Source organism: Corvus moneduloides, chromosome 2, assembly GCF_009650955.1.
Source record: "Corvus moneduloides isolate bCorMon1 chromosome 2, bCorMon1.pri, whole genome shotgun sequence".
NCBI lineage: Eukaryota > Metazoa > Chordata > Aves > Passeriformes > Corvidae > Corvus > Corvus moneduloides.
Window position 1 is genome coordinate 929,908 of NC_045477.1, and position 20,791 is coordinate 950,698.

The window sequence follows — 20,791 nt, forward strand, 5'->3', positions numbered from 1 at the left end:
GGTGACACAACTCACATCTGTTAGGGTGTACGTGGTTCCTTTCATATTTCAAAGTATTCCCTAACACAAGCACGCAGGCAAAACTTGAAAATGTGGATTGTGCTTAAGGACAAATAGGAGCCCTTTATGGCTTTCTGGCTGATACAACTAAAGATGGGTTGGAGGTTAAAATCCTTATGAGGCATTTCAGTGAATTAACTGCTCCATCAGATCTCCCCCAGCACAAGCGGAAGGTTGCCAGCATCACTGCCCGACAGAGACAAAGAGGAGGGCAGAGCATCACTGACCATGAGAAACTCAGAGCAGGGTGGCTTTGCCGGCTCTGTCTCCTCTTTCATCCCTCCTCTCCTCCGCTCCCGCTTCCCAGCTGGGTGGGAGGGGGCTCCGCAGCGACAATGGCAGTGTACTCGTTCCTTCTCCCTCCCCACGGGGTGGGGAAGGCCGGTCGGGCAGTGACAGTCCCATGGACTCGGCCTGCAGCCGATGGGCGCCCGGGTCGCCTCCTCGCTCCCGGCGGGGGAGCATTCGGGGGATGCAGGCGGCGGGATGGGGGGAGCTCGGCCGGAACCCCGAGCGCCGGGGGGGATAAGATGGAGAAGCGGGCGGTGAAAGAAGCGGGGAGGGAGCGGAACGGAGCCGCCGGAGCGGCGGTGGCCATCGCGCCTTTCCGACACGGCGGCGAGAAGGACTCGGACGTGCTCGCGAAGGGAGGTGGGGGAAAGCAACACAAAAGCTGCTCCCGGGCAGCAGTGAAGCAGAGCCACATGCAGAGCGAGTGGCGGCCGCGCCCGGGAGCGCCGGGTTAATTCCCGGGAGAGGGATGCGCTGCAGCCCCGCGCTGGGATGCCGGGGGGAACAGCCGGGTGTGCAAACCCCCAGGCTGTCGGGTCTGGATTGCAGCTGCTCCCGCCGCGTGCGAGCGGATTAAATTACCGCAAATTCAAACTGAATGGAGCCGTTCCCCCTCCGTCCGCCGGTCCCTCCTCCCCCTGCCCCGCTGCCGGCGTGAGGCTGGAGCGGGGAGGAGGAACGGGAGGAGGCGCCGGCTCCAAGGAGGGGCGGCAGCCCGGGGCACCTCGGCTCGCCCCAGTGCCGGCCCCCGCCCGCCCCGCTCCGCCCCGCGGCCCCTCTGCTGCAGCCGCCGCTCCGCTCCCCGCAGCAACTTCGGTGACCGCCCCGGAGGCAGCGGCCGGAGCAGGAGCAGGGGCAAGGAGAGCCGGGCATGCCGGCGGCGGCGGGCGATGGGCTCCTGGGCGAGCCGGCGGCCGTGGCGGCGGGCGGGGAGGCGCGGCGGGCGGCGGCGGACGGCGGCTCCTTCCTGGCCGCCTGGCTCAGCGCCGCCGCGCCCCGGGAGCGGCTCCGCGACTTCCAGCACACCAAGAGGGTCGGCAACTACCTGATCGGCAGGAAGCTGGGAGAGGGCTCCTTCGCCAAGGTCCGCGAGGGGCTGCATGTGCTCACCGGAGAGAAGGTACCGCGCCCGCCGGGAGCCCCCCGGGGGCACCACGGCGGGAAAACGGGGGGCTGGCTGGTGTGCGGGGTGTGCTGAGCCCCCCGGGAGGACGGAGGAGCCCTCCCGGAGGCTGAGCCCCCCGGCAGGATGGAGAAGTCCTTCCAGAGGATGAGTTCCCCGTGAGGATGGAGGAGCCCGCTCGGCGCCGTCCCCAACTTCCCGCGGCTCCGCCGGGCGCTTCCCCCGCGCCCGCCGAGCTTTCCGCGGCTGCAGTCTCGCCTTCCTCTTGCAATACTTCGGCTGCCTTGACCTGTCTCTTTTTTCCTTTAATTTTAAATTTTCTTTTCATATTCCCCCCCCCCCCCCCCCCCCCCGCCTCGTTTGCTTGCTTACTTTTTTCGTGAGAAAAGTGGGGTTTTTGGTGGGGCTTGTGTTGCTGGGCAGCCGTCGCTGTGTGCAGTGTAGTCGCGACATATCACGCGTGGGTACACACAGGTACTTGTCGCGCACCAGGCGATGGGAGATGCCGAGGGAAGGGGGCACAGTCCGGCCGTCTCAAGTTGTTGGTACAACGCACGGCAAATGTCTTTGCTGGTGGAGGTGCACCCCGGATGGTTCTTCCCCAAGGTGCTGGTTGGAAAAGTCCGTGCAGGGTCTCTGCTTTTTGGTTTTTATCCAGAGCCCTTCAGTGGAGGCTCTTACCCATCCGTTAGGACAGGTCACAGCGTTATAAAGAGCAGCGGGGGCTTGGCTGGGCAGTAAATCGAGCAGGGACGAGCCCCCCAGAGCCCCCGACAAAGAGTTGTGCTGCTCTTGTTTATCCACACAACTTCTAAGTGCTGTGAGGGGGAGCTGGGGTTGTTTATCGCTGAGAAAAGGAGGCTCAGAGGGCACCTTGTGGCTCTGCACAACTCCCTGGCAGGAGGGGACAGCCGCGCAGGTTGGGCTCTGCTCCCAGGGAACAGGGACAGGAGGAGAGGGAACGGCCTCAGGCTGGGCCAGGGGAGGCTCAGGCTGGACATCAGCAGGAATTTCTCCATGGAAAGGGTTGTTAAGCATTGGCAGGGGCTGCCCAGGGAGGTTTGGAGTCCCCATCCCTGGAGGCATCCAAGGAAGGACTGGAGGTGGCACTCAGTGCTCTGGGCTGGGGACAAGGTGGGATCGGTCACAGCTTGGACTCGGTGATCTCTGAGGTCTTTTCCAGCCTAAATGACTCCGGGATTCTGTGAGCTATCGGACTTCTGCCTGTCTTGTATCTTAGCAGAGGGTTCCCTCCCCGAAGCAGGATGCTGGGTTGTTGCTGAAGCCTCCCTGGAGCCGTGGGGCTGTGTGCGGTGTAATTCCCTCCAGCTCCAGCAGCACTGCAAACGTGCCGCTGTTGATGATTGCATTCTTGCACTCTCGGGTAGTTATTTTTTCATTCCAGTAAATTTGTCACGGAGTGAAATTTAATATAGGACTCTGAGAATCTCATCATGTGAAGAATGATAAGGTTAGTGGATATTATCATATAGGAATGCAAAAGAATAAATAAATGTTGCTCTCCTCTGTTACCAAGCGTGTGCTTCTCCTTGGTAACAGAAACATCCAATGATCCTCCAGTTGATAAAAGGCACATGCACACACACGTCCTCCCCACCTCCACATTTTGGGTTTGCTACATTTATCTCAGTCTGTTAAGAGGGGAAAAAAATAAAAAAGATCCACCACACACCCCTGTCTCAGCTCCCAGGTCTGCTGCTTGATTCGGGTTTTTTTCTCCCTCAGTGTCTTGAACAACACACACTGTGACAAAGTGACAAGCAGAAACTCAGCAAGTCACGCTTTCTTCCTGCCAAGGTGCCGTGTCCATCTTTGAGGACAGACAGGGTGATCTCAGAGCTCTGTCTGACCTGATCCTGTGCCGTGGCACCAGAGGAAGCTCTCGCTGGCAGTGGGTGAAGGATCAGTCACATACTTTCAAACTGACTAATCAAAGGTCCACCTTCCCAGAAACCCACTTCTTTAGTTCCAGCTATTTGTGCATAAGCAGTTTGAGTTAATGGGTAGGAGATAAGAGTTATTAATGATTTGTTTCAGGTGAGGTCCTCTCTGAGTGAGGTTCCTTCCTCTCACCCCAGGGGCGAATGCTTTCCATCCCAGGCGTGACCCCACGTGAGGGTTTCACCCCAGGTCGGAGCTGATGGAAACTCAGCTCTCCCGGGCACGTTCCTGTGCCGAGCTCTGGCGTGGCCCCCAGCCAGAGGCAGCTGAGATGTGCCCAAGCCGGCTGTGCCTCGCAGCTCTGCCCGCATGGAGCCCACCACAGGCGACGGAGCTCCGCCTGGGATAGCAGGGAGAGAAGGGAAACATCTGCTTACCCGAGCTCCTTCCTTTCGGAGCACAGGGCTGTGTCAGCGGGGAGGCTGAGGCTGGCAAGGGTGGGAATGGGATCAGGAAGAGAAGTGCCTGGCGGCCAGAGAGCAGGGATTTGTTGGCAGCAGGTCATGGGAGGAGGCTCTGTGGGGAGAGATCGTTGCTCTTGGCTGTGGACATCAACCATTTCTTAAGCACTTCCACCATAGCATCGTGCCATGACCGGCTGCCAACAAGTCCCTGCTCTCTGGCCGCCAGGCACTTCTCTTCCTGATCCCATTCCCACCTTGCTCCTCCCGAGGCCAGAAGTGAAGGTTGCTCCTTAAGGGCCCGATGCTGTCCCCACTTCCATGCCCCGAGGCAGCAGCTGGCTGTGTAGAGTGTCCCAGTTTTTCACTAGCAGAGGAAAAGTTGATCTGCAGGAGTGAGCACTTTGTGTGCTCACAAGGGGAGTCCAGTGCAGCAGAGTGGGGAAACACGGCCGTCTCCTGTGGATCACTGGGATCACTGCATTTTTCTAAGCGGATGTTTTACAAGCCTGTTATTCTGGGATTAGTGCCTCTGTGTGTTGAAAGCAAAAAAACCCCAATTGACATCTGATTTTTGTCTGTAAAGCTGCTGTTGAGCCGAGGGCATTGCCTAAATTCGATGAAATTGCCCTAAGCAGAGTCTTCCTCCTGCTGTCTGGGAGCTGTTCTGGCAGAGCCCGGGCCCCTTACGGTCACTGAAATGTCAGACTTCAGTAGCGGGGGCCCAAACAGGTTTTGATTTGCAGCAGACTTTAGCAACTCCAGAGGAGTTAATGCACATTATTGTCTCAGAAAATTGTGTGTTTGGGAATGAAATCCGTGGATTAATGAGCCCCCAGCCAGGCTTGGATCCATTGCCCTGACACAAGGCATTGTACGCAGTCGAGGCGATGCCAAGCGGGTGCCAAAAATCTGCCATTACCTCACCCTGACATTACTGGAATCTGGCAAGGTCTTCAAGAGGGATGGGATGGCACATTCCATGGGCCAGGCACTGGTTCCTTTAGCAGGGCAGCTGATGGGTGGTGCACTCGGCGTGACCTGTGTGGGATGGGACTCGGCAGCTCCTACGAGCTCGGGAGGGTGAGCTGAGGTGAGATTTTTAAACCTTCCCTACCCAGGTTTTCATCAGTGGGCTTTAACCCACACCTCTTGTGGTGCTGCTTGTGGTTTGTGCTGCCATAGTGCCACGCATGTTATTATTTTCTGGGCTTGGAAAACCCTTGGTGGGGCCTGATGCAATTAAGTGCATTTTAGCTGAGCACAGGAGAATGTTGAACGGATTATTCTTTCCATGGCTTTTGAATGAAATATCGCAGCCTGTAATCTGACATTTTGGGGTAAAAGGCTGATTTGTCAGCTCGACTCGGGCAGTCTTTATTGCTAATCCTAAGGAAACATAGCTCCTCTATGAAGAGCAAGCCAATTTAGCTTTAAATTGTGGCTCTGGAGCCCTGCTGAGTGAGCTGTATTTGGGTGACTTTGGGAGCCTGTGCAAAACATACTCTTGGATTGTTCCAAGTCAATTGCTGGGTGATGGGGATCAGGGAAAGCAGATATCTCATTCCTTTATAAAGAGAGATATTTTTATTTTAAAAAGGTATATTTTTATAAAAATATACTTACTTTTTGCATTCTTGTGGAGCTGAGAGTACGTTGCCATCACTGTGGTGGGGTGATTTGAGGCTCTGTTAGCACACTCTGTGTTATCTATTCCGTTATCTGCTGCAGGCCCCAGCGAAATGTCCCAATAACTCTGTACAGCATTGTGGAGTGACAACACATTGACAATATATCGAGCCAAAGTCCCTGTAAACAAACCTGATCCAAGATTATATTTAACTGCTTTTTGGTGTAATCTTTGGCACCACAAAAAAAAAAAGTCACCAAGGCAAATTGACTCATTTGATTTCTCATCCACGGAAAGCTTTGTTTATCATTTTCTTTAGTGCTATTGTTGAGCTGGAACAAGGTACGTTTTTAGTTACACTTAGTCAAGAGGCTTTCTGCAACAGTGGGAAGCAGTGGCTAAAAATACAATTTACCAGTTTTTCTATGGAGGCAAAGCAATTAATATTAAAGGTGGCCTTTTCAAAGAAGAGTTCATGTTCAGAATGCATTTCTTTGTTAAAAAGGTAGAGAAAAAAAAAGGCATATTTGAGCCCCCCCGGAGGTGGAGGGGTGGGTGAGCGGGCAGAGCAGCCTCCCTGTAGAGACCTGGAAATGCCTCTTTGTGTCACAGAGTTAAATTTTGCTGTGAGTAAATTCACTCTTTCCCTACGTCTTTCACCACAGGCTTCAGGGAATGGAGACTTGGTGGCTTTTGGGGGTGTTGGCAGGTGAGGATCTTGCCCTGTTGATGCCCCGGGTGGCCGTTTCCTCCCTGGTGACATCGCTGCTGGGAAATTCAACACTGGGGGGTACTGTCATCCTTGTCTGTATTTCAAGATCCAGCATTTCCCAGGCAGTAGCACTGGTTTAAAACCTGGGGAATTTGGTACGTGCCCATGTACACTTCTAGGATCTTTGCCTCTGCCTTTACCCTTTCTGAGTTTTGGGGGCCTTGAGGGTGTGTGTGGTGCCACTTTCAAACCATCCTGCCAACCAAATGGGTCAGCAGGTTGCCTCACTGCAGACAGAAGTTGAATTGCTAAGGTGTTCACAGGTCTTTCCGTTCAACCTTTTCCTTTTTCCTCCCTCCCAGGTATTGTGAGGTTGCAGGTAAAACTGTGACACCTTCATTGTTTTCAGGGGCTCAGAGGGTAAAGCTGCAGGATTTTAATTTGAAATTTGATCTGGTGGGTTTTTTTTCTTCCCCCAGTGATACTTGCATATCAGTTTCCTGGATGCATTTGCTCTCTCACTTACATTTAATTAGTAGTTTTATCTTTACCTGTTTCTCTACATATTTTCAAATTTTATCTCTATCCAAAAAAGAAAAAAAAATGCTTATTTTGGAAAGCACTGACTGCCAATCCACAGGGTGGCTTTTTCCCAGGATGCTGTTCCACTTTATTAAACAGCTGCCAACTGTTGCACCTGGATGATGTGCCACTCTTAATTACATGCACTGAGGAAACAAAACGAGGGTGTTTCTGCAGCCTGGATTTTGACATTTTCTTGCTTCTAGGTGTTTGCTTTCGCAGCTTTGACACTGTTCTGTTCACAGGGGTTTGTGTCTGTGTGTGCAGATCCAGAATTTGTGTTAAAGCCACTCCACACACACTTCTGTTAACATGCAACACTCCAGGAAATGTTTTGGAGAACAGTGTTGTGGTTGCAGTGGCAGCACTGAGGACTTGGCTGGGAGCAGGACCAGGCTGCTGTGTCAGTGTAGTGTTCCCTGATAGGTGTTATGGAGCTTGCAAGAGTTTTTAGCAGAAGGCAGAGTGAAGCCAAACTGCCGATGTGCTCCCAGCTGCTCAGACTGTTTCACCTGGAAGATAACCAGGTGAAAATTGGTTATGAAGCCACACTCTTCCCTCTCTCTCTTTCCTGTGTTGCACACTGGATGTGAGCAGGAATGAGCTCGGATAGGCGGGGAGCCTGTTCATTAATGCACAGTCTGACTTCAGAAAGACTGCCTTAATGTTTTTCAGCTGTAGCTTGCAACTTGTTCTGCAATGAGCTGAATTGATGCGCATGTGGCAGTTCCTTATCCTCTTGAGATAATCTGCTTTCAAGTTTGCGTTCAGCAGTTTTAAGGATGCCTCATGTCAGCAATGTGCTGCTTTTCCTACAGACTGTTACCCTTTCAGTGGCAGATGCAGGATGGAGGGAAGCCGAGTGTTTTGGGTTGAATTGACACCAGGTGACGCTCACATCTGGATCCGTGTACTTGTTCCTGCAAGTTTTGTAATTTTAACTTGTTTAATGGTATGTAGAGCTGTATGCCCATTTCCAAAGGCATGTGTTACCTCTAAATGTCTTGGCAATTAGAGCACGTCTTGCTTCCTGCATTGTGCAGTGTCTCCTGTGACTCCAGTGACCTGCAGGATGCTGCTGCAGCTTCTTGCATTTCAGCAGATGCAGCTCTTTGTCCCTCTGCCCTCAGGAGTTTTGTTTGCCTGCAGTTGGGAAAAGGGAGGTTATTAATGAGAACCACTTGCTCTTCACAAGGATACAACCCTGGCAGGAAAGCAGTCGTGACAAACCTTGTGGTGACTGAATTGTGACAGTCTGCCTGGACCCCAAGCTGTTGTGTTGTCTGAGCAGTGGCACGGAAATGAGCTGAGGGTTTACAGCTGACTGTCCTGTTCTTCAAGGTTATGGAGAGGCATCAAAGCTGTCCAAAGCCAATAACTGGGGAGATACCAGCCAGGAGACGAATTAGGTGGATTGCAGTGCTGGTGCTCACCTGGCAGTGTGGGATACAAGTGCACCAGAGCAAACTGGCTGGACTCAGGCCATGCTGGTGCTGCTCTGCTTGCCCCACTTTGGTTCCTTCAGCTCCTGATTGGCTGAGCTGTTATTTTCAGATGAGTTGAAGAGCAGAAAACCCAAAGCTCCCTCTCCCATGGCTCAGCGAAACAGCTCATGCTGTGTTTCACTGCGGGGTTGTCTGGTGGCCGATCTCCTGCAGGAGATGAACTCAGTGTTGAGAGCGGTTTGGTGGGCTGGAGGTTGTGCTATGAGGGGAACTGGGCTGGCTTTTCTGGAGCAGGAGAGAAGCCACTCTGGGGCCCACCTAGTACAGAGGCACCCCTCCACGAGCTGCCTCAGAGAACCCGTGCCACACCTGTGCGCTGCTCTGTGCTCAGAGTCAGTGCTAGCAGAGAGCAGGGTCAGACCTTATCCTCATGGAAAGTTTGGCCTGGGAGGAGTCACCGTGGTCCCCCAGGGAAAACTCCTGCGAAAAATTAACAGAATCTGCTGCTGTCCTGACCAAAGTCTCCTTTTCTGTCAGTGTTTGCTCTGCTCTGGTCCTGCTGAGCTCTGGGTTCAACACCTTTGGTGCTATACCCACAGTGCTTCTCATTTGCCATGTGAGATCAGAGGCACTGGGAGGAAAGCCATTGCAACAAAGAGAACTAAAAAAAGGCAAGTTATATAAAATAAAGTTCCTTTGCTCTCTGTCTGTTGTGGAAGATTGTCATGGAAACATTTTTTTCAGAGAATAAATTTATTTTCTGTGAATAATGTCCACGGAGCTGAGGGAGAGAGCGTATTATTTATATATAAAATCTTTATTGGAGACACCTTTTTCCTGGCTCCTGGCAGTTGTAAATGTTTTATCTGCTGTGTTTTAAACCACTACAAAGGAGGGTATTACCTGGGCCTCGAAAGCAGTGGCTCACGGGGATTGGGTTGTTGGTTTTTCTCTTCCTTAAAGCCAGAGAGCTGTATTGGTATTAAATCAGGGGCACTTAGCCTTCCATGAGTTCTGCATAAGATCACTAAAATGTGAAACAGGGGCTATTTAATGGGAAACATATCCCACAACCAGGAAAATGGGAAGCCGCGTTGGCTGCTGGGTGTCTCCTGCAGGGATCGGTGCTGGAGGAATGTCATTGGTATCACTGCTCTGCTTCTACTTCCCCGCTCGTAACCTGAGACCTTCATCCATCTCTCTGTGCCAGGGGAAGCTCTCAGCGTTAGGAGGGTGAGTTATGGTTTATCAGGAACAGCTGGGTGGGATGTGGGACACGCTGGCAGCTGAAGCATTGTCTGTGCGCTCCCATGTCCCTTCTCTTGTCCTGCCAGCCTGCTGGGGACACGTCTGGGTGCAGGGAACCTCCTCTTCCCAGCACTCATCGCTCTGGTTGCCCCTGGGAGTGGCTGGGAGCAGCCACCAATTTCCAGTGATGTGGGGTGAGGACCTCGTTGGTCCAAAGGGGTTTTCCATCTGCACATCGGGCTCCCCGTGTGCTTCCCTGAGGAAAGTCTTCCCTGATAGCTGCTCATTCCTTCAGTTTAGGGTTTTCCTCCAGTGTTTTGTCATGTCAGTCTTACTTTAGGAACGGGGGTCAAAAAGCCCTTTTCTGAAAAACAGGGAGATTTTGGAAAGTGATATTTGATGGATGTTTTGCATTTTGTCAATGGCAAGGCAAGGCAAACCCGTCTGTCCCAGGCGCTCGGAGACAAGATTGTTCTTTGCAGGAAATGTCTCCGGCCTGGAGGCTGGTTTTGACAAGCTCTGTAAGGATTTCTTTTGGAACCTTTTAGTGCATCCTCGTGTATGTCTCTGTCTGGCTTTCTGCCACCACTACTTTCATCAGTCTCTGCATAATCTCTCTTGACTTGTGTAGATATCCTTAGAGGCCAGGGAGGTAAAAATGTGCTGCTCTCCCTCACAGATGCAGTTACGGCTGCCCCATTAATGAGCTGACCAAGAGAGCGCTGGAAGGTTGCTGGAATTGATTTCTTTCTGCCAAAGGCAAGACAGATCCCTGCCGTGACCCACTAAAGATAAGCCATAAACCAAGTTCCTTCCCATGGATGAGGCTGTTCTGTGTTCCAGCTTCCCAGGCAGTCTCTGACCCTGTGGCACCTGTGTCTGGTACAAATGCTGCTGCTTTGGACATGTAGAACCAAGGAAAAATGTATTTTATGGGGGTTTCTTTTCCGAGTGGTTGGGTAGGGGCATTGTGGCACCCCAGTTGCCTCCAAACCATCTCCTGCTGGTCCCTGAGCTGTAAAGGTCTGTCTGTTCCAGGTGCCAGGGACGCTGACAGGTCAGGATGTGTCTGTCTGTCCCTGTTTGAGCAGGGAGTGACACAGATGGTGAGACGGAAAGGGCAGCTGGCTCTGTGGAAACAGCACAGCAGAAGTCCGGGGAAGGATAACCACAGTTGCCTGTGGAACATGGCACAAAGTTCCCCATAAGTATGATGTGAGGTAACAGACGTGTTGAAGACAAATAGCCTGAGTTTGCCCAATTTACCTTTTGGGCTGTTCATTTCAATTTTATTAAAGAGCTTTCTGTTATCAGAAATCTTTCCCTCATGTAGGTGCTTGCAGAAAATCATTGAGTCAGTGCTTAGCATTCTCTTAATTAAATATTTTGAGCTTCACTCTGTTGCTACGACAAACAGTTGTTGGACCTCAGACTGTTCTGAAGCTCTTTTCAGAACTCTTTCCAAAGCTTCAACATGATTTTTTAATTACTGGCACCAGAACTGGATACAGCAACCTAATAATAGTCCCCAGTGCCTTGGACAGGTGTAATTAATACCTTTTCTTACTTTAACAAATACATCCTGCTTATGCTTTTAGGGATTATGTTTAAGTTGGCTGTGGCATCAAGAGGCCTTACGATCATTTGCTTATCTAAAGTCCTCCTGAATACCTCTCTACACTGCTGGCTTCTGTCATGTTTGGGCTGTAGGGAATGGTGGGATGTTCTTTTTTTTCCCCTGGCCGTTGGAGTCTTTCCCTTCAGGCTACCAGGAATCTGAAGTACATGAGTGAATGTACTCGGAGCTACTTTCTTGTCTGGAAGAGTTGATGTTTCTTCAGGGGCTGATTTCAAGTTTTCCAGGCCGTGTCTAGTCTGCCAGCAGAGCCAGTGGCCTGCTGCCTGCTGAGACATTTATCCTGGACTCCTCTACAGCAGCTGGGTTTGTGTATTGCTACACCCCAAACTCTTGCGCTGTTAGAGTCAGAAGAAAAGAAAATACCTTAACAGCAGTGACTCCTCGCTACCTTTTCTGATTGCCGATTTTTTCTACAATTAGAGCAAATACCGAAATACCCTTTTCTTTAGTGCTTTATTTCTTAAGATACTGGAACTTGCTGTATAAAAAACCCCATTCCTTTACTGCACTGTAAAATTTGCGAAGTTGGAACAGTTAGAGGAAAGAATAAACTCTACCCAGAGAATGAAGTTGGCATTTTCTAATCCTTGGATTTGGTTGTGATGAACGACTTGTTCTGTGCCTGGCTGGTTGATTGCCCAAAATGAGATGCCCTTGAAGGGGTTGATTTTGGGACTGTGCTGACAGTTGTGCAGGCTTCAGAGTTAGGTCTGTTTAATATGATTTGAATTGGCCACCCAAAATCACCAGCTGGTTTTGAAAACGGAGCTCAGATTTTTGCGGTGAGAACAGTGGTAAATACAAAGCAAGCTGCAAGTGAAGCCAGACAGCTATCACTGGAAATAAGGGAGGAAAGAAACGGAATTTATTGCCGCCTTGGGCACAGCAAAAAGAAAGAAGCTGGATATGGACTTGCAGTACTGATGGCTGCAAAATATCTCCGTGGTCTGGCTCTTTGTCTCATTCTCCTGGCTAAGCTTAAACTAGACAGTAAAGGTTTGTGATTTGGGTGCAGAAGTCCAAGTCTCCAGCCTTCCCTTTGCCTGTGCCCTGAGCTGCAGCTCTGAGCTGCATTGGCATAGTCAGGATGCTCCAGGATGGTGCTGGGAGTGAGTGCTGCTGCCTGGATTGGCACCATCTCCAGCAGGTCTGCGGAAGTAGACTCTGAAAGAAAAAAGAAGAGGGAAAAAAAGAGGAAAAAGACAGGGGGTTGTCCCTCCGACAGCTAAATAGTCCCTCCGATAGTTGAAGTTGCTTCTCTTGTTCTCTGTTGGTCTCCTGGCCAAATCCCACAGTTCTTGCTGGATTCTTTTTCAAACCAGTTTCCTCTCAATTCAGCCGAAGCTCCCTTTGGCAGCAGCCAGCAGGAATTGCCTCTCTCTTAGACTGAGGATTTGCAGAGGGAAACAATCCAAGCGGTCGGGTAAGTGGGGAAAGCTCTTCAAAAGTCCTCAAAATGTCACAGCCTGATTTTGCAAGGTCATGTGCCATCCTCTGTTCTCTGCAAAGTTAAACATGTTAGAACATTATTTGCCGAGCTGGGGCCACTGCAGTGGAAGTGTTCCTGTAGTTGTTACTGCAGGCATCTGACGTGGGCATTGTTCAGGACCTCTTGACTTGGGCTCCTCGAACAGGCCCTTAAGAGAACCTGTTTGCTGGCAGCCACGAGGGCTTGCTGCCTCTCTGAGGTGCGGTCCTGTGCCAAGAGACAGCCTGTTGTCTTGGATCTCCCCTCCTGCCCCAGTATTATTCTGGGTTTGTGTTCAGCTTTGTGCTGGCACCCAAGACATGGTTCCCAGCAGCACTGCACTGCAGGCACACTGTGACTTGAATTTCGTACGGAGGCACAGCAGAAACTGAAAAGTGTGTTTTCAAAGCAGACTTGCAGCACCGAGGAGAACTTTGGGAGGGTCAACTCCAAGAAAAACGCTGTCTTGGCAAGACTGAGTGAAGCAGCACTGCTGCAGAGCATCCCGGCCATGAGGTAAACTGACCTCTGGCCAAGCAAATGTCTACAGAAGCACAACTTCCTGAGCTGGGATTTCCCCAAGTGTCACTGGCAGAAGGAGAGAGGATGACTTGGACTTCTGCTCACTGAGCACCTGGAGGTTCCTCCTGCCTGGAGCAGCAGAACCTTGTTGGGTTGTTGGCAGGTCTGGGAAGCTGCCCAACAGGAGCTGGTGCCTCCTGCGTGGACACACGGATGGGGCATTCCTAGGATGAGTGTGACCCTCTTCCCTGCTTCATGGCAATTCCATACTGCTTACAAAGGGGATGCAAAATGTGTCTTCTCTGGTGGCAGCAGCTCTGGCTCCCAGATTTCTCCAGGCAACGTTTGGTCCTTTAAGCTGTTCCTTCTCAGGTTTATTTTTTTCCTCAGGGCCTTGCTGTGACTGTTTTTGTGCAGTTTGGTGCCAGTCAGCTTCACCCTCCCCCGCCTCTCTCTCTCTGAGATTCACAAGCCCTCCTAAAGCAGGAGCTGGCACCAGTCCCCCGTGCCCGTGTGTGTGGGACACGTGCTGGTGTTTGGGTGAGGACACGTGCCCGTGGTGGAGTTTCAGCTGCTTGTTTCTGCAGGCAGCATCACCCTCTACTCCAAGGAGAGAGGTGCTCACCCTGCCCTCACCTGCACTCGTGTGCTTTAGCCCAGCCTGGACTATTTTAGTGCGGCGACTGAGAGAAGCAGCAATTGCTCATATGATGTGTCACACCATAAACTTCAGGAAAGTAATTCATTCCAACAGTGTAATTCTAGGACTTGGGAACCAAAAATACGGGCTATTACTCATCTTTGTATCTCATAACACAGAATAACCTAAACCAGTTATCTATTTACACAGCAGAGGTTTAGCCAAAAGCAGAGTCTTGAATGTCAAGAGCCACTGTTGCTACATATTGAGAGTAATTACTTGCTTTATCATTTATTTTTTTATTTCTGTGCCAATATTGGCCAGGAACTCAAGTCAGGAGGTAGGCATGATGCAGAAACAAAGAGCCCCTACTTGAAGCTTGGGAGAGCAAAGCTGAGTAATTGGCATGTCTTGAGTAGGCTGTGAAAGCTCGAATGTGTTTGTTTTATGATTACCCAACATCTACAGAATTTTCTCTACTGAGTGCTTTTTCCTTCTGCTTGAATGAAATTTCCAGGTGCATGCACACATATCTACGCTGCACAGGAGGCTCTGTGTGTTAAATCTGTCTGGGCACATTTGGTCTTCACTTGCCTTGGTCTACCTCTGGATGAACTCAGAATCAGGGATATTTAGCTAAGTCAGCCCTGGGGTAGCTCCATGCAGAGTTTGATCCCTAGAACAGGGTATTGCTGGAACAAATCTGCTGTTTCCACCTTGGTCAGCTCTGTCAGCTGTGCAGGGGGATCTCTTGGACCTGAAGGAAGGGGTCCTGAAGGGGGAAAGGTCGCTCAGAGCTGGGGTGAATCCCAGCCCTGCTTTGCTTGTCTGCTGGGATTGGTGGGGTGCCTGACCAGGTATCTTTCAAAATTAAGGGGAAAGTTTGTCCTTAAGGCATAGAAAGCTAATTCTTGGTGATGATGGAGAAGTCCTTAAGTAGTCACGTGGTTGGCTCTGGGTTCAGGGGGTTGCTCCACCTCCAGAGCTGAGCTAAGGCACGTGTAATGTGCTTTTTTTTTCGTCAATGAGTTGGGGGTGACTTACCAGTATGAATAATAGACTGCTGCTCTGTACTGTTACCACTCCATGTTTTGTACCCTGCAGCTGTGGAAAATACCAGCTTTTAAATTTTTTTTAACTCTTGCACAGATTGCATTGTGTTGCCAGCGTACAGTGCGGCATGTCATGTTTCTGTAACCTGTGAGTTTGTTTGTTCTCACCAGAGTAAATCCTGTGGTTTGCTGTCTAAATAATCTGTGCAAGCCTCTGTGCTCAGTTCTATCTTGTTGGATGAAAGAATGTACTAATTTAAGTCCCTTTCCTTGGTGAATCACCTGAGGCTTTCAGAAATGGCAAAATTAAGCTGATTTACCTGTTGTTTTATCTGATGACTAAATGTTGTCTCTTTAATGTGAGTAGTCAGGAATGTAGCCCCCAGGTGTTTATGGTTCTGATGCCGCTCTGAGTTCACCCAGCAGCTCTCGTGTGTGGTGTTCAGCCTTACCTCTTTATCAGGGCTATGTCATCAGAATGATCTTTCCTTAGCAGACACACATTCAGCCAATAACACACTCAGCAATACTGTGTCCTGGCTCCTAGCACACACTAGGAAGCCCCAATTCCTGCAGTTTTACCCTTCAATTCCAAGGCATTGGTGTCAAAGGGTAGGTGCAGATGACCAGGAGGCCTGAACGTTTCCAGGGATCCAGGGGCAGCCACAGCTGCTCTGGGCACCCTGTGCCAGGGCCTCGCGACCCTCACAGCCAGGCATTCCTTCCCAATATCCCATCTAGCCCTGCCTTCTGGCAGTGGGAAGCCATTCCGCTTGTCCTTGTCCCAAGTCCCTCTCCAGCTCTCACAAGAGAGAAAAAGCAGAAAAAACAAATGTGCCAGGAGAGTGGTACCAAAATGATTTTGTTTTTCATAGTGTGTTTTTATCCTGTTTAATCATGCAAAGCCAACGCTTGACTATAGTTTAAGAAAATTGTCACGGAGGGATATCATCTCCAGTTGTGTATTCAAAGCCGGGAAAAGCCAAAAGCGACACTTCAAAGTTGTAAACACCAGTCTGGAGGCTTTCTGAGTGAACAGCTGCAATAAATGCCCAGTGTTAAGCGTGTCAAGTGTTTGTGGATGGTTAGTGGGATCATCTCCTCTCCTTTGTTACTGGTTTCCCTGCAATAATTTTTGACTGTCGTTGGACAAGGAAATAAAGGATGGACGAGTCAGGGGGGTCAGAAGAACTCTCTGACCTGTGCAGCTGTGCCTGAAGCCATGGTGTGCCAGCTGAGAGGGACATCCTTTTGACTCCTTTTTTTTTTAATGGTTGTTTCTACAAGGTTAGAGCAACAAATCGTCGATGTGACAGCTAACAGCCCCCTCTCCTGTTTTCTCCTTAGGTGGCAGTGAAAGTAATTGACAAGAAAAGAGCCAAGAAGGACACCTATGTCACCAAGAACCTGCGGCGGGAAGGGCAGATCCAGCAAATGATCCGCCACCCCAATATTGCCCAGCTGCTGGATATACTGGAAACTGAGAACAGCTACTACCTGGTCATGGAGCTGTGCCCTGGCGGCAACTTGATGCACAAGATCTACGAGAAGAAAAGGCTCGAGGAGCACGAAGCCCGCAAATACATCCGGCAGCTCATCCTGGCAGTGGAGCACCTTCACCGGGCAGGAGTCGTGCACAGGTAATTTGGGAAAGCCTCTCTGGTGGGAAAGTTTAGATCAGATCCTCGAAGTGGCATTTATTTGTACTGTAAGGAGATTTCCTTATAACAACATGTTCCTGAGAGCTTTCTGGCTGCTCTTCATGGTGTCGTTTGGATGCTCTTATCTTGGGCATTAGGAACTGCCTGCAGAAGGCGCTTAAGCAGCTTCAGGTGAGCACTCAGGAGCTGTGCTGACTCCATGGCCAGGGACTGGACTCAATGACCCCTTCCAACCCAGGATATTCTGTGGTTCTGTGTCCATAAAGCCTGTGCAGTCCAGAAGTAGGGCCCTTTCCCTGCAAGCACTGTTTTGCCTCTCCGAAGCTCTGCACCAACACAAGCTAATGAATCCTTTCTCTATTTCTTTGACAAGGTGGCTGTGCCTGTTGCTTCACTGGTGGAAGTATGGCAGTGTGGGGAGAGGAGCTCATTTGCCCAAAGCCTCGCAGTGCCAGGGCTGGGCAAAGGCTCAGTGGGACCGCTGAAATCCCTGGCTTCTGCTTCCCTGCTCTTTGCATTTGTTGCATCACCTCAGCAGGGCCTCACAGGATGGAGAGAGCCAGAGCTGCTGCGATGCATCACTTTGTTTCTTTGGGACCTTCATCCCCAGAATCACAGGATATGCTGAGTTGGAAGGGCCCCACAGGGATCATCCAGCCCAACTCCTGGCCCTGCACAGGACACACCAAAAATCCCACCCTGTGCCTGAGAGCGTTGTCCAAACGCTCCTTGAGCTCTGTGTATGAGCAGGATGTGCATCTCCTGGCAGGAGGATGCTGTGGAGTTAGGAGTTCACTTGGGCTTTAGGGAAATAGGACAAGCTCAGCAGAGAGAAGCCTGATGAACAAGGAGTAGCTGCCTCTGCCTGAAGCCCCTGAGCAGCAAGTGGGAGATCTGGAAGAGTGCAGGTGGAGGTGTCACATGTGACTGCCTGTCCCTGTACCTTTCTCTGCTTCTGTGCTCTTGGCTGCTATGGAGACAGGAGGATGGTGGGCTGGCTGGACCTTTGGAGCCAGCATCTCTCCTCTCCTGTTCTTAGGTGTATTTATAGGGCGTTGTGCTAAGAAGGAGGCTCTGCTTTCTAAATTTGGGCCAGCTGGTGTTAAGTCTGGACTCCCACACAGTTCCCGTATGATGCTGAGCAAGTTGTGTAGGCCCCATCCTCTTGGGTTCTGTGGGCACGTTGTAGGAGTCAGACATCTGAATGCTTTTGAGGATCTGGGTCTGCATCTCCTTGGCTTCACTGACTGTGCAGAAGGTGGGGAGCTGCCCACAGCCAGCTCCTGCAGCTGTGCCCAGCTGTGTGCTGAGCTGCCCACCACTGTGCGGCGTGGGTGCATCTGGCTCGGTGGAACTCCATGTGCTCTGTGAAAGCTGCTTTTTTTGTCTTGGATCTCTGTGTGTGCACAGGCCACCTCTGGTCTTGCCTCAAGCTACATTTCAGGTACCACTGTAATATAAATATCTGAGCAGCCAGCAGGTTCTCTATCAGCCTCAAAACTGCTGATCTCTTTAAATTATTAACCCCACAGTTTTGAGGCAAGGACAAGGAAGAAGTTCACTTACTGCTGTCAGGGATCAGTTGATACCCAGTATTTAGCGAGAGAGAGAGAGATGAAGGAAATAAATCAAGTTTCTGACATGGGCAGAGGAAAACAAGGCAGGAACAGATGAATATGTTTAGCTTTTAACAGCAGGATTGGGTCAGCAGCAGCAATTCCTGTCCCTGAAAAATTCACCCTCTGCACAGTGGCCAAGGCACTTACAGGGGGCTGGTAGGCTTGGCTTTGATTGCCTTCTTTTTCAGAGAGGATTCAAACCCACGTTTTTGACAAAAATAGCTTGTTCCCCAAGCACAAGCTGGAATCAACAGGCTGTTATGGTGAGAAGAGGGCAAGGCTCTGGGGCCCAGGGAGAGCCTGAGTTCCCATGTGGATCCTGCAGGTTTGGCTCTCACTCCTTCCCTCTCTGCTGCCTCTGTGAGCTTAGCACAGCTCCAGAGGCTGTGGGAGGAGGCAGCAGCCCTGAGAACAGTGACAGTGCTGGGCTTCCTCTGGCAGCTGAGCTCTGTCTGTCCAGCCCTGTGGCATTGAATTAATCCCTACCCCAAAGGCAGCCTCCTCCATCCACCCTGTTTCTCGGATCACTCTGCAGCACTGAGCTGCTTCTTGGGAGGCTTCCCCACGGTGAATGAGCAGGACTAATTCTGCTTAAAATGATAGAACTTGACAGAATCACAGGCAGCATATCTGCAAGTATTTTCTCTGGCTTAACCCGTTCAATGTGTTGCCTTCTTCTGCAAGCCAAGTGTGTAGAGCAGTGTAGAGATGCAGGAAAAGCCCTGGTAGTGTGATCTGGTTTTATTCTCCTGGCTCTCTCTGAGCAAGAGAGGGAGAGAAATTAACAATTACCTCAGGAGTTGTCCTTCAGCATCTTGGGCCTCTGACTGTGGCAGCTCTAAAAACAGGCTACTCAATCAGCTACTGAGGGAGGAAAAAAATAGTGCAGGAGTCTGATTCATTCTCTGCCTGGCTGCAATGGCAGTGTTCTGTTGTTGTTGTTATTTTTAAAGCAGGTAAAAATACCAGCATTTTCATGTGCGTGGTGATGCGGGGGCGTTCGAGTTTGCCACGTGTGGAAGAAACTGCAGCACCCTTGGCCAGAAAAGGGGCTGCTGTTTGTCTCTCCAAATGCTTCCCATGGAACGGGGCAGGGCCCTGAAAAGCTTTTTATTGGCTTTTCTATTGCAAAAGAAAACCATAGGTTTTGTCTGCATTATTTGGGGAATAATGTCTATGGCTTACCCTGTTCGGCTTGGGATGAAAAACCCCAGATGGAATAAAGTTGCGTGAAATTTGCTGATGTTATTTGATGAGTATTACTCAGGAAGCTGCATGGCTTACTATCCAGACTTGGCATGGCAGAAAAGCACTCAGAGCACTGGTCTTTGGGCAAGAGCAGGGACCCAGAATTCAGTGGAAATGCTTTTGTTAAGAGGCACTGATGTGTGAACAGCCTAAAATTGAAGCACTTCAAGAAACCTCATTTTTATTTAGAGATGTAAAAACACCTCCAAACTCATGTTTGACTGTATAGATGTATTTTAAAATTCCAACTTTGTCATCTGCTCAGATGGATGAAGTCTGCAAGTTCCAGAGTGCAAAAGCTGCATCTTTGCTGAGGGGTGCCCAGGGTTCAGAACTCCTCGGCTGCTTGCTGAAAACAAAATGCCACTCTTCTATATATAATTTCATGTTATCATTTGGGTTTCTTTCCCTCTATCAGGAGAGCTGTTTGGCTGCTGCTAAAAATATACTTGTAACAAGCTCAGCTGTGAATCAGGTAGGAATATTTATCTTTTCCTCTGACAGAGGAAAACAGAACCAAATGGCAGGATCTGGTGGAGCTTTCTCTTGGCAGAGGGTGTTTACATAGGCCTTCATGCTGTCAAAAAGCAGCATGAGCAATGAGCCCTCTGGGAGCATAAGGACAGCAGGGAAAATGAAGTGAAAGCCTTGGTGCTTGCCACTGCATCCCACAGGAAATTCTCAACAACCCTTTTAAAGTCATTTTTACAAAATTCAGTCCCATTCAATGCAATTACTGTCAGGTTGTCAAAGAAAGGAATTGAATAGTGTATTGGTAGCAGAGATGGCTTGCTGTATTCCCCTTTTTCGGCCCTCACGGCAGCAGATTCCTGCCTTTCACTGCCATTTGGTGATTAGAAGCAGGTCAGGAGTTTGAAAGAGATGAAAAACCCCTGTGGTTTTGGGCAGAGTTAGGTGATGCCACACGATCCAGTTGCTCGGAGTGCCACAGGATTCCTCATTTGGTACCTGCTGTTTGACATGTTGGCTTTGATAACTTCCAGCCTATTAATTTTAAGTGCCAGTAGTCTGGCTGCTGCTGCAATATTTATGACAGATCCTGCTCTACAGAACAAACTCTCCTTTTGAAGTGCAGAGCTGCTTTGTCTTTCCATGTTATTTCAGATTTCGGAATTACCTTTGGGCATTCTCTCTTGGAGTGCTCTGGTGTAAACAAACTAAACTTCATTTTAGTGAAGACAATGGACTGGATTCCTCTTTGACAGAGGCAGCCACATGGAATCCAGTGACATTGTTACTGACAGAAGAATTGGGCTCAATAACATTTTGCTATCAAAGCCTTTGAAATGAATACTGATACATAAGTGTGGTGGTGAACCCAAGTCTCTGCAACCTGTCCAGCTGTTGCACAAGGCATGAAAGTGGCCTTGAGGGTTGATAGTTAAGGAGTGATTTTCTGTGGTGCTGTTGTGATCAAAAATAAGATTCAGGAGAGAGCAGCCAACAACTGCTGCTGTGCAGCTGCTT

The 20,791-nt window shown here is 50.2% G+C and overlaps 1 protein-coding gene across 2 annotated transcripts in view; it reads left to right on the plus strand.

Annotated features, from left to right (window-relative positions):
• Positions 1-727: 727 nt before the first annotated feature.
• Positions 728-20,791, plus strand: part of HUNK (hormonally up-regulated Neu-associated kinase) — a 46,319-nt gene continuing 26,255 nt past the window's right edge. The window contains exons 1-2 of one of the 2 annotated variants that reach the window (XM_032094977.1): positions 728-1,471; positions 16,123-16,415. In XM_032094977.1, the coding sequence (XP_031950868.1) occupies positions 1,223-1,471; positions 16,123-16,415 (542 nt within the window). In that variant the 5' untranslated portion in view covers positions 728-1,222. The remainder of the gene's footprint in view (positions 1,472-16,122; positions 16,416-20,791) is intronic. The other variant, XM_032094985.1, reaches the window with a different exon arrangement.